The 13788-nt window shown below is 47.3% G+C and overlaps 3 protein-coding genes across 3 annotated transcripts in view; 1 reads left to right on the top strand and 2 right to left on the bottom strand.

The window, feature by feature from the left end:
* Positions 1-648: 648 nt before the first annotated feature.
* ftr86 (finTRIM family, member 86) lies at positions 649-6612 on the bottom strand (the record flags this gene model as incomplete). Its single annotated transcript, XM_084467074.1, has 10 exons — positions 649-984; positions 1281-1483; positions 2400-2465; positions 2596-2628; positions 3028-3117; positions 3345-3504; positions 4093-4326; positions 4458-4553; positions 4817-5422; positions 6592-6612. 10 exons carry the CDS (start codon positions 6610-6612, stop codon positions 649-651), a joined length of 1845 nt encoding a protein of 614 aa, XP_084323200.1.
* On the top strand, positions 6067-10222 carry nudt8 (nudix hydrolase 8). Its single transcript, XM_084467078.1, has 5 exons — positions 6067-6117; positions 7114-7977; positions 8329-8461; positions 9060-9137; positions 9249-10222. Exons 2-5 carry the CDS (start codon positions 7115-7117, stop codon positions 9432-9434), a joined length of 1260 nt encoding a protein of 419 aa, XP_084323204.1. The 5' UTR covers positions 6067-6117; position 7114; the 3' UTR covers positions 9435-10222.
* Positions 10223-10331: 109 nt separating this feature from the next.
* The window catches only part of mfrp (membrane frizzled-related protein), a gene marked incomplete at its 5' end in the record, with an annotated part of 8146 nt that continues 4689 nt past the window's right edge, over positions 10332-13788 (bottom strand). Inside the window, 7 exon segments of the mRNA XM_084467222.1 lie at positions 10332-10773; positions 11178-11305; positions 11824-11958; positions 12183-12201; positions 12204-12315; positions 12643-12791; positions 12908-12984. Coding sequence (XP_084323348.1) covers positions 10549-10773; positions 11178-11305; positions 11824-11958; positions 12183-12201; positions 12204-12315; positions 12643-12791; positions 12908-12984 — 845 coding nt within the window. The 3' untranslated portion in view covers positions 10332-10548.

Below are 13788 nucleotides of genomic sequence, written 5' to 3' on the forward strand. Positions count from 1 at the left end.
TGTGCAATCAAAGATGCAGGTTCTACATAGTCAGACAAAAGTTAGACAATAGACAAGAGTTGTTTATATGAGATTTGAGAAATTATATATTATCAAGATATTTTCAATAAGCCATTCATCAGCAATGACCTGTCGCATTGTCAGTTTTTGGAGCAGATGTTATCCATGAGTAGGGAGAGAATAGACAGAGAATACTGCGGGGAGGGTCAAATATCCCTGCCCCCAATTTGGTGTGTATTTTCCAACACAGTCACTCTATATATAATCCAGTACTTACGCTGTGAAGGCAATGGAGGAAAGCAACTAGGTCAACAAAGTGTAAAATTCTTCCTTTAGTGAATGAACTTTCTTATTATATACAAGAACAATGCTTAAAGATCATCTAATACACATTGAAGCATATACTTCAATACAATGCCAGTAAAATAAATGTAATAAAAAAAACACATTGTGCAAATCTGCCAATTCCTTTATTTCTAGATATAGTAACAGTGGTATCGAGGGTATGCCACATTTGACTGATCATTTGTCTTGATAAGTCAAATGATGAATAGAAGAAGAAAGAAAACATTTGCAGTAATTACACAAAGCGGGGTTTGGCCAGAGAGGGTTTGGATCCTCTGTAGGACCTCCCCATTCTACTCCGTCTCATTCCAGTTGGCACAGCTGCAGCGAGGCCCCGGGCCCCGACCCGAACCTGAACCCTGGGTACAGCGGCCCGGTGAACTGGGTCTGGTGCCGGTGGATGAGGTGAGCGTGGCTGTTGGCGATGCGGTAGAAGGCCAGGACGCCAGAGGTCTGGTCCAGGTAGACACCGACCCTCCGGGCCTTGCGGGAACCCAGCAGGGTCTCCTGGCCAGCGCACCAGAAGGAGAAGTCTGTCCCGGACCAGTACAGGCTCCAGGAGGAGGCGTTGTGGCCCAGCCGGCTGTGGTCGTCAGAAGTCCTGCGCTCCATCTCCTTGTAGGCCACACCGATGGTCACCTGAAGTAAAACCACAGCACATGATTTTAGCATCAGAGGCAGACAGACCCACGACAAGTGACCGCATGAAAGGCTAATTCTTTCAAGAGCTGTCGGTACCCGAGCAGACAATGGACACATCAAGTGCTCCGTAATAAGAGATGTGTTGAGAGGGAGGAGGTGGGACGAAACAAGGCCTGTTTGTTTCTGACGACAAGCGCAGGCTCGTAAAAAAGAAACAAACACAAGACGACACATCATGAAGGCACAGCACTCGCTCCCTTTCTCCAGCATACAGTCCGTCATCGCCCTCCTACCTTCAGACCGGTCCACTCCACCTCCCAGTAGAAGGGGCTCCCAGACAGCGGCTCCCTGCAGATCACCTGTCTCCAGAACGTGAAGCGCTCGGGGCTGACAGCGGGGTTCTGGTTCTCTGGGCGCAGCGTGGCCTTGCGCCCGCCCTCCGACAGCAGGATGTGGCGAAAGGCCGTGTCGGGGTCCATGGTCGGCTCGCAGCGGTCTGGGAGGGCGGGCGAGAAGGAGAGAGAGGAAGCAAACCAGAGACAGATTTTAAAAAGAAAGAAAGAAAGAAAGAAAGAAAGAAAGAAAGAAAGAAAGAAAGAGGTTAATTCGGCCAAAACAAGCCCTGAAGTACGGGGGATCCGTTGAGTCAGCTGGTCACAGTCACATTAGTTTAAATAGAGACTGAGACTGTGTCTGAGATGCACTGGGAGATCTATATTCTAATGATATGCTTAGTCTACATTTAAACTAGCAATTTATTGTCTGCATAATGTTCATTTTATTCATTCATTTTATTCATTTTATTAATTCTTTGCAGCCTACAAAAGCCTGGGTGTACCCAGGCTAATGCTGCATGCGCGCAAATTCATTTCACTCTGCTAGGCAGCCTGGATTCCATGGATCCGATTGTTCCTCAGCGAGGGAACCAATCACAGAACGGAGGGAGAACAGCAAGACGATGACGACGTCTATGCGACACACCGAAGCTTGTCGTTTGTTTATATCTATGGATCCAACATGGCAGCAGACGAGAACCTTTTGATGCAGCCTTAGATAGTGTTCTAAGTAGTTTGGAACGCAAGTTTATTTTGAATTTTATTTTTATTGGCTATGAGACGCACAGACGTACGTACAGACACATTTGATAGACAATCGTAGCGCCCAATAAACGGCTCTGGGCATTCGTAAACCACGCCTCAAATACGAGAAAATGAATGTGTGGTTCCCAGACTAAATCTTCTTGAGATTTGGTCTGGTGTTAGCCAGACTACAAAAGCATAGCATTCAGTGCAGGGGTTGTATAAAGTATACATATTTGTCTGTATACGCCAACAGTTGGATCAGTTCAGAAATGTTACATACAAATACTGGATAAAATACCCCAGTAAAAAGTGTTCACAGCCTAAACTCACATTTCAGCATATCCTCTCTGGTCTTGGGCTTTAGGTCCGTGTTTTCTGCTGTTGCCATAAGAGATTCTAGAAAAGTAAAAGAAATTATTACAAAAATTAATTCAGTTTATACCCATACCCATCTTCCCAGGCCAAATATGCAATGTGTGCTGGGTCTGTCATTGTCAACTGTTGCTCGAAATGCACGGTTGTGTACCTTGAGGTTGATTGGGCAGGGCTGGAGCTGAGGCTTCACACGAGGACCGCCATGAACACAGAGCGAGGGGGCAGATTGAGACATGAAAGCGTATCGTAGAATAACCATAGAATAAAGTAACTCTGTTCATATACTATGAGAAGGTCATTTATTTACCCACACTGGACACCCAAAGTGGGGGAGTGGAGGAGGCTTAGGGGAGAAGATCAAAAAATGACTTTACAGACGATGGAAGAAAAACGTCAAATTGTCACTAAGCCACTAAGGCCTTCTGTTCAAACCTCTGGAATGATGCTTACTTGTCTTTTCTAAATGAAAATGGCCATGGGAATATCAGTGATATATTTGGATTTGTTTTCCACTAATGTTAAACACCTGCACCATATACATTTTAATGATGGGTTAATGCTGAATTACTCATTTGTGGATTACCTGTGTTGACTGGGGCAGCTACACTCATGTCATCAGTGGCTTCTCCTTCCGTTTCCCCACCAGCCAATAGTGCAGGAGTTGTATCATTCACTAACAATGAGAAGGACGTGTTACAGTCCTCTCCACGATACCACTCAATGACCTTCCAACATTCCTGTTTTTGCTCACACACACACACACACACACACACACACACACACACACACACACACACACACACACACACACACACACACACACACACACACACACACACACACACACACACACACACACACACACACACACACACACAAGAACAGAAGCGTGGTACAGACCCAGTCTAAAGATCTTAGCCAGGCTTTCCTTGGAAAGGTCCTGTACCGAGTTCTGAAGTTCCGACAAGGCAGTGTGGATTCCAGCTATGGCTTCACGTTCCTGAGCCAGGACACACTCTTCCCTCTTGGCTTCCACCAAGGGCTCAATTTGATGAAAGTTCTGTAAAATAAGGAAAAACCAAACAAACAGCAAAAGGTAATTAATTTATGTGCTCACATTGCAAAGCTGTACGCGATGAAGTAAAGACAAGATTAAGCACAACTCTTCTCTGCTTTGGCACCACAGTGGTGGAACGAGCTCCTTGCCGATGTCAGGACCGCGGAGTCGCTCACCAGCTTCCGCAAAAGACTCAAGACTCTGCATAGCCACCCCGTCCCACCCCCTTCTTATTGTATGTTGTATGTCCTGGCACTTAATGTATGCACTTATTGTATGTTGTACTTAGTTATAGTACTTAGTTGTGTAGCTTCTTATCCTAGCTACCTTTGTTGTGTACAGGGAATTAAGTGTGAGTGCTTTGCACTTGGTTCTATGAACATCCTGACTGTACAGACAGCGATATATTGTTGTTTCACCTTCTTCTGACAAATGTACTTATTGTGAGTCACTTTGGATAAAAGCGTCTGCTGAATGCCCTAAATGTAAATGTAAGCACAAGATATACAAATACATTGATATCCTATAGGGGTGACGTTGATGGCCTCAGAGTACGCTGCTTGATTGCTCAGCGATACTCTCTTGCCAGACCTTTAAAAAGCTGACATGGTCCTGCATGTCCGCCAGTTTGTCCATCTCCTGGCTCCTCCGGTGAAGCTGTGCCGCTTGCTGCTCCAGCCTGTGGATGTGGCTCTCGGCCCGGCTGCCTAGGGAGGCCTCGTGGGAAACCAGGAGCTCCTCCACCTGGGTCCCCATCAGCTCCACGCCCTTCCTCAACTCCAACATCAGATGAGCGCTCTCTCTCTGCAGAGCCTGGACCGAGGCCTGTAAACACAAGTTAGAGAGACAAAACAGAAGGGTTATAGATAAAGGTGAAACCAAGGAAATCCCAGAAGGATACAAGGAGGTGATGAAGAAATTTTGATGTTTTTGGTGGTCGAACAGAAACCGCTTACTTTGTGTTGCAGCGCAGCCAGTGACATCTCCTTCAAGTCCTCCTTAGTATCCTGTAATCTCATTTGTACAGCACACTGCATCTGAACTAGCTCCTTCTGTAGAAACACACACAGACACTAAAGTTAAAAGTTAAGTAAATACAAAAAAGAAATACAAAATATCCTTAGCAAAACAAAGATTGAACACAACAACAAATTATATAAAACGTACAAGCTTCCCATGCCATTTGTTCAACAAGTCTTACACCTTCACCTGGCAAAACAAGGCCTCTGTAACCAAGGAATGTTTGGTTTATTTTGGGGCAACAAGTTAAAATACAATGCCATCCAGCATGAGGTCTGCCTTGTTCTAGGTGTACCTGCTTTGCTCTCCTCTCTTCCTTCGGTGCGAGCACACAATGACCCGCATGTCCACTCTGACGACAGTCCTCACAGACGTGCTCCTCGTCCTCTCTGCAGTACAGCTCCAGAGGCCGTTGGTGCAGAGGACAGAGTGTGGGGGCCGGCGGGAAGGGAAGCTGAGGGTAAAGGCCCCCCGGTCTCCCCGGGGCCGCCCCTGGAGCTCCTGTACCCCGTAGACCCTCCAGGCAGTCGGGGGTTGACGACTGCAGTAGAGGAGGAGAGTCCCTCTGCTTGAAGCTCTTGACTCTGAGCTTCTCCATAGCCTCCACCAGCAGGGTGCTGCGGGCCAGCGAGGGTCGCGGGTTGAAGACCTGTCTGCACTGAGGGCAGCTGCAGCGGCTTTTGTTCTTCTCCCGGTCCCAGTGACCTTGAATGCAACGCAGGCAGTACGAGTGGCCGCATGGTAGGGTGGCAGGGTCCTTCATGGTCTCCAGGCAGACTGAGCAGACAAAGGTCTCCTCTTCAGCCCAGGCAGAGGCCATGGTGAAGGCAGTGCTTCCAGAGTGAGACAAGATCTCCTGAATGAATGTGGGTAAGAATAGTCTAGTCACCAGGCATACAGACTACACCGAAAGAGAGCGAGAGCTCACCTGATACTTAAGAGGCTAAGGCACATGTAGGAACTGGGTGGGGCTGGAACAACAAGTGGAACAGCTTCCTTGAGTATTCCAAATATTTCACCAATCAAGACAGGTGAGGTCAAGGTGTATGGACTGTCATGGTTAACACACGATTGCATAACAGTCACGTGATATATGGACACATTAAATAAAGGAGATACACAATATATACTACTCTACTGGTCGTTTGATTGTATTTTAAAAAAAACGTCACGGAACTATCATAATCATCACTGATGAAACTGAGAAGGAATCTGAGAAGGCCAGACTTGTTTTTCATCTCCAAAGTCAAAAAGGAAGTTATCAATCATGTGAGCTTGCGTTCAAGTAGACTCGGTACTCGAAAAATAAGATCTCTCTCTTTCTCTCTCTCTTCCTATATTTCCAAAATAAGCATAAACTGCTGCCGAATATATATTTTTATACTTTTTTTTTTTCCATCCAGCAATGAGCTATAATATGCCGAACTACCAACGGGCATCCATTTATTTTTGTCCATTAGTTAACTTACAGCGTGAAGGCAATGATGTTGGAAGTCGGAATTTCGGAGTTCAAACTCCCGAGTTGTCTTGAACGCGGCAGCTCGCTCCTGTGTGTGCGCCAACTCTCCGTGTTGTGCGATCAGACACATTTTCAAGGTGAGCCTGACTTATTATTCATTATTTTATGACGTCAACTGTCCTTCCGTACTCGGGATGCATAACTATATGAAGGTGGCTGCGAGTTTAAGAATAGCACATATAATTTATTGTGTGGTAATGGTGTCCTGGTACATAGTGTTACTTCAGTAGCCTGTGGGACAGCTAGATGTTGACCTGCACACTGGTTGGCGTTAACTACCTGGTAAAGAAGCTGCAAAGTGGACAGTTTCACAAAGAATCGTCTGTTTATATATTGGTCTTATTCTGAGAGTCATTGTTGCACAGCCAATGAGGCTAACCTTGCTCACTGACCTGTTAGCAAGCCACTAAGTCCACATGTTATGTTGGATTTATTAACGTGACCTGCTTGTTTATATGACTGTTTCCAAGTGTAAAGAAGCTCATGTTAACTGAGTGCTTCAACACGTGTAACGTTGTGATCCTGAAGGCTGCAGACTAGCTCCTACTCACCAGGCCACTTGGCAACAACATCTCTCTCCCCACCAGACTCCTACTGGGGTCTTATTTATACAGTCTAGGGTGAAGACATGTTTTATACAGTCTATGGTGAAGACATGTTTTATACAGTCTATGGTGAAGACATGTTTTATACAGTCTATGGTGAAGACATGTTTTATACAGTCTATGGTGAAGACATGTTTTAAACAGTCTGGTGAAGACAGACATGTTGAATATTAATCTGAGCTTGGTCATGAAATGTGATGATTCAGTTATGAGCATGTTTGTTGTGTATTTGTTAGTATACAAGATTATAACATCAGAACCTGCAACACAATGTGCGCCGAAACACGTTATTCATTCAAAATGTAGGCTAAGGTAAGTCAATACTATAAATAGGAATATTGGCGCACGGTATGAAAGTTTCATTCCGCAAAATCTATCTTCTTCAAAAAGTAATTCAGTTTGTTGGAAAAACTAAAATGTATCTAGTGTTACGGTATTTAATACTCCATATGCTTTGTTCCGTTACAGAATGTTCAAAGGTCCTCAGATGGGGTCCTGCCACATGAGGTCCTTGCTGGTTGGGATGAGAGACTCCTTCTACAGTGCTTCTCCCACGGCTCCGCCTGCCAACATGTGCAGCCGGTGGTGGACATCTACAGGCTTCAAGACTCTCACCTCCTCACAGAAGAGATTAGGAGTAACCCAAGGAGATGTCTCATTCTCCAAGGAGACGTCCCCCTCTGTTTCAGCTCCTGCACCACCGAGCTACGGCTGTGGACATTATCTTCTGAAGGCTGCTTCGCACCAAGACCTCAAAATCAGAGCTGCCCTGTCCATCCATCCTCAGCCTTCTCCTCTCACACAGCATCCAATAAGACTGGAGTGTGGGCAGTGCTCCACGTTCAACTATTCAACACAAACATCCAAACGTCTGAGTACACATGGTGACCCGGCAGACCGCATGAAGCCTCTTCCACCACAGAACAGGCTGCAGAGCATTAGCCAACCGCCAGTCAGTATCGGCCCCAGTCATAACCGGCGTGGCATAGTTCTGCCTCAAGTGATCGGCTCTGCAGCACAAAGACCGTCTGTCGCGGCTCTCTGTCGCCCCGCCCTGTGGACCCAAAGCAGAGGCCTTCACCGCGCCTCCCCCTGCCAGGCCGCCGCCGCCCTGGGCCACTGCCTGTCCCCGGAGAACGAGCAGAGGTGCCGCTGCAGCCTGGGCCGCAACCTGAAGCTGTACGAGGCGGGGCGCGGGGCGGCCCAGGCCCACGGAAAGAGCCAGGGGAGGTGGGCGTCCATCCTGGTGTCCCTGTGCTCCGTGCAAGGCGAGCCGGCCTTCCTCTTCACGCTGCGCTCCAGCAAGCTGAAGAAAAACAAGGGCGACGTCAGGTGGGTGTCTTGTCTGGCAGTCGTCTGTCTCAGGCAATGTGTTTTTTGACAAATGAAATAAATCACGAAACGAGAGTCAAAACGTACCACTAGGCGATACCGTGTGAAGGCCGTTTCAGCTCCATGAACCACAATGCATTGGACCACTGGGCAATTATGCAACAATCTATAAAGAAAAACCTACATAAAGATATCGATGCCATTTATAGATTTACCCTGGTGTGTGTGTGTGTGTGTGTGTGTGTGTGTGTGTGTGTGTGTGTGTGTGTGTGTGTGTGTGTGTGTGTGTGTGTGTGTGTGTGTGTGTGTGTGTGTGTGTGTGTGTGTGTGTGTGTGTCGTTGGTTGTGTAGCTTTGCGGGTGGCAAGAACGACCCGTCAGACAGAGACGTGGTGGACACGGCCCTGAGAGAGGCCCGGGAGGAGCTTGGCGTTACCGTGGCAACAGAGAAGGTGTGGGGCCTTCTGAAGCCCCTCAGGGAGACAGTAAGTGGATGAGGTGTGTGAGGTGTGTGACCCCCAGGGTGTGTGACCCCCAGGGTGTGTGACCCTGGGGGTCGCTCACCTCAGAGGACGTCACAGACGGGTGCCTGTCGGCGTGGCAGCTGGACTGGGTCACGTTGTGGTAAAATAGGAAGTCGACACTAATCGACTAATTCTGTGTAAATATCGTCATGGGCTGAAAGCACGTCAACATGTTTTCAAAGCCAATCTTCTAATATTATAAAATAATTGTATAATTTATATTGTACTTCATTATTGAGTATAACCATTTTTAAAATAATTAGAACAAAACAAAATTGTATTTAGTCTATAATTGTAATTATATTTATTTGATATTTGATATGATATATGATGTTATATTATGACTAAACCTGTAATATACTTTTACAATTTATTTTCTAGTATATTTATCTTTATATATATCGTTTTTTTTTTTGTTTAAATCTTTCTAGGATTGTATGCCCTGTGTCGGTAATTGCCTGCGTCTAAGAATTGCCATGGTCGGTGTGACTCTGTTGTTGTTGTTTGCGTCATTAAAAGACTTTAACTTGACCTTGTACCTCTCTGGTTCTGTCTAAAGTCAGGCATGATGGTTGCTCCTGTGCTGGCTAACCTGGGCCCCATTGAAGACCTGTCCTTCAAACCCAACCCGGAAGAGGTCAACTCATGTGGTTCCAGTTGTCATTCAAGCTACTATTTCAAAATAATCTTGAGTGAGCAGATCTCCACAACATCCACGGTCTCTGTCCCCGTGTGTGTCCATCCGCAGGTGGAGGAGATCTTCACCTTGTCCCTCTCCCACGTGGTCGACCCCTCCAACCGCAGATACACACACTTCCGGAACGGAGACAAGTACGCCTACACACTGCCCGTGTTCGACAACGGCAAGCACCGCGTGTGGGGCCTGACCGCTGTCGCCCTCGACCACGCCCTGGCAATCATCGCGTCGCCCTAGCAACCTGACTCGCAATCCCGACAATGTGGACACTTTGGAGTCGTGATGTGAGATCAAAGGGGCGTTCATTGAGCGAGCTTCACGGCACGTTGTTGACTTGACTGCAAAGGATATGGATGGGTCTGTTTATGTGAGTGGTCACTCTGTCCAGGGGTCGACGGCCCTCGGGGGTCAGGGAGCCTTCTGGTTTGAGGACCTAGTGAAACGATGCGGAAATGGAGCAGCTGTGTTTTGTATTGACTAATTTAACAGTGAAAAAAACCCTGAATTTATAATTTACCGTTGCATTGGTTTCACATATTTATAATTGTTCTATGTATTCTTTACATTTAACTCTATATTCTTTATATTTCAAATGAATACATTTCAGTACACTCAGGAAGACAATTCTCAGAAATATGCATAAATCAACATGAAGCTATTATTTATTTTCCTTTAAGATCAAGTAACCCTTTACTGATGACATTCATGAATGTCAAAAGATTGGCCTGTTTTCAGCCATTGTGTGTAGCATGTACATTGTGATTATGAAGTACTCAGAGTTTGCTTCTTCAGTGCTTATGAGACATGGCTGGCACATTGAACAGCTCCTCCATGTTGTTGTCGGCAGGATCCTGTTGAAAGGTCTTTCCAATGCAAATCAACTCGCTGATTAAGATTCACTTCCCTGCAGAAGAATTCACCTGTGAACAGGACACTGACAATGACATTTTAAGCGTACTGTTGAGTAGTCAATGGAATAAGGCAATAAAATGTATGTGGAAAAAGCAGTTGACTGTATTAATAGGTAGCAGTAATCACCTTTCATTTTTTAACGGCCAAACCGGTTCTACTCAAAATATATTACACATACATTTGACAAAGCGCAATCGGCTGTCTTCTGGCCAACATGTTAACCTTGCATGTCCTCTATCCAGTGAACAACATATGGTTTGTTTGTTGTTTGTTTGCTTTTCTTAGCAATGGACCCAGGTCCTAAGAAACACAGCGTTGACTGCGAGTTCCCGGGAGCTCCGACAGCCAGAGAAAAAATCACGACGATCCCAGGAGAAATCAACGCGCCGTCGTTCATTGAGGATGCTTTGTGATTGTACGGCTCAGCTTCCTCCCTCCGTCACGGCATGGAACACTCCATGGGGTCCTGGGAGTCGGGCAGCAGGTGACAGTTGAAGGGCCAGCTGAGGGGGATGAGGTCCAGGGCCGGGCCGCACTGCTTCTCGGCCCCCGAGCAGACGGAGCGGCAGGGCTGGAGCACGCCGCCCTGGGGGCTGCACTGGGGCAGGAACAGACCGCACGCCAGCCGCCGCAACGGCTCGTAGCACGCCAGCTCCATCAGCACCTTCCGCGAGGGGAGGGGAGGGGAGGGGGTGGATGTTTTGCACGGAAGACAAGGAAAGACATTTACATTTTTCTATCCAAAGTGACACACAGCCATTTATTCACACGGTCACACACCGACAGCGGAGTCAGCCAGGCAGGCCGACGGCCGGCTCGTCGGGAGCAGTCAGGGTGAGGCGTCTCGCTCGGGGACACCTCGACACTCAGCGGGGAGGTGCCGGGGATCGAACTAACAGTCAACCCGCTCTACCTCCTGAGCCACTGTGAGCTTCTGTCCAAAGAGGGGCATCAATGTCTGAATCAACATGCAAATCTCAAAACGCACGCAACGCTTGCGACGACCGTATGCAAAGGGTGGAGGGGTTCTTGCTTGTGATAGCACGGGTAGGGGGACGTGGGGCTCACCCGGTACTGTCGCAGCAGCGTGGCCGCCTGCCTCTGGTCAGAGATGGACAGCCAGATGTTGGGGAAGGAGGTGAGGTTGTAGCTGAGGCCCTGGCACATCTCCACCTCGATGTGTTCACACGGCGATGCTGGAAGGGCAGGGGAACCAGTGATTCACACACACAAACACACACATTCACACCTTCTTGTTTCAGTTGTTGACCCGGGGGATTTGAAAGCTTTCTCCCTGGCAAGTCATTGACCCTTTCCAAAGAGTTGTTATCATAAGACAAACACAGTATCTATCTTAACACTAATAATGTTCAGGTATTAGGTTAGAGGTGGTTAAGTTTAGGTCTTAGGCTAGGCTGGTGAGCACATAACTATGTCCGCTGTGTCCTTGTAGTTTCTTCCATTCTGTGATTAGTGAAATTTGGTTGGTTTGTGTTTTATACACACACTACACCCCATCATTCATTCAAATTCCTTCATAGACCCTGACAAATTAACTTCTCCATCTCATGTTTGCTTTGTTTTACAAATCAATACTTTAAAGGATGGCTGTTCATTTTAATACAACCCAGAGCCGGGTTGTTCAACACACACACACACACACACACACACACACAGGAGCACGGAGACGGGCGGTGGACGAGGACAGACTCACTGAAGGAAGGGAAGGTGGAGTTGCCGCAGCCGACCTCGTCGGCTCCGTCGGGGCAGTCGCTCCAGCCGTCGCACAGCAGCTCCCTCTGCAGACACTCCCCGGACCCGCAGGCCAGCTGCTGGGGCCCGCACGTCGCTGGTCAGTGATTGGACGAAAGCGAAACACACCAATGAGGGAGTTTGAACGACATGAGAGGGAATAGAAGGGCCTCGATGAAGGCTCGGGACAAGGAAGAGGTTGAACATGTGTGGTAGAAATGGAGGGACGAGCGGGAGATGAACGGAAGGAGGAGAGACAAAGAGAGGACCGAGCGGTGGGGGGAGGTGAACAGAGACGAGGCCCAGTGAGGACCGACTGACTGTCTGCCAGGGACACGGCCTCTGGTACGTGGCGCTGAAGCCGCTGTCGGCTACCCCCTCGTCTGCCACGAACACCACGGTCATCTGGGGCCCCGAGGAGGTCAGGTGAGGCGGGAGGCTGGTTCCACAGAACCTGAGGTGAGGTGATTGGCAAACCAACAAAAGAGCTTCAGGAAACAAACCAAATAGGTTAGATTAGAACCAAATCTGAGTTACGTAAGACTAGAGCAGATGGATAAGAAGATTAACAGTTATTTTTACATGTGGACTAAAAACAGGACTTTGTTATATAAACCACAGCCCTGGGAACATTGGGACTGAGGGAGGACCAAAGCACAACACACACACACGCGCGCGCGTGCGTACAAGCACACACACACATATACACATACATACATACACACAGACACACGCAGACACGCGCACACACACACACACACACACACGCACATACACACACCTGCCCAGGACCCGACCCGCTCCAGCGGCTGCACTGTCGTGGACCTCGACGTAATCAAACTCGCACACATCCTGGGTCTCCAGGCTGAAGTTCCTGAAGCTCAGCCTGATCACATGACCCTGCTCCACAGATAGACGCCAGGTGCACAACTGACCAGGAGACGGAGAACATGTGCATGTGTGTGATAGCGGCAGCACGTGAGCGATGGTGACACAGCTACAGTATATCAGCCAGTAAGGCCATGGAGCTTGAGCCGACTTGATACCTGTTGGTGGGGGTAAAGCCTGGGGTGGTTTGGACTGGCGATGGATCCATGAGGGGCCGTCTTCTGCCCCCCACACTCTGTTCAACGACAGAATGACACGCCCCTTGAGCATCGCTCAACACGGGTTACAGATCCAAACGAATCAGCTCAGCCACCAACAGATATTTAACAATTATTTGCAAAAGGCGAAGGTCTCTGGGGCTGTTCCCCACTATTCACGAAGCCTGAGGTGAATCATTGTTTTAGTTTATACTACACGTGAACACTCTAAAGATAAACAAGATAACACTTTTTGCCAGGATTTATTTATTTTTATTAGCGGTTTATTTGTTTTTATTAGCGTGACGAGACGACCGTCACGCGCGACATTTTGAGTTTGAGATCGCAATCATGGGATATTGCCCAATATCCAGAGATAGCGAACCAATCAAATTGCGCCATCTTAGGATGTTCACGTGTAGTATATACTAATGTCAGATATCTGCCAAGTGCAGATATCAGAGCAAATTTGAAGCAAAATTGTGAAAAAAACATCAGGACAAGACCATTAGTCCAGTAATTTTATGAAAAAGGGTCAAACTAATTGCAACAGAAGCAAACTCAACTCATTTTGTATCCTCAATATGTCCTGAGTATGGAAAAAAAGCCCAGAAGAATCCCATTAGGGGAAAGTTTAGAAAAAGACCCAAATATAGCCTATTCATACATTCATTATTTTTCTCACGTGAATAGGGTACACTTTCAACCTTTCCATATCACCATGGAAATTACTGAGTTGATTACTTACATCAAGACAAACAGAAAATCTATTACAAGTTTTTTTAAATTGTTTCTTACCATGGGTAAACTGTGCATAATCTAATTACATATGTGCTAATTTG

The sequence above is a fragment of the Micromesistius poutassou genome (genome assembly GCF_964030765.1).
Source record: "Micromesistius poutassou genome assembly, chromosome: 4".
NCBI classification, from domain to species: Eukaryota; Metazoa; Chordata; class Actinopteri; order Gadiformes; family Gadidae; genus Micromesistius; species Micromesistius poutassou.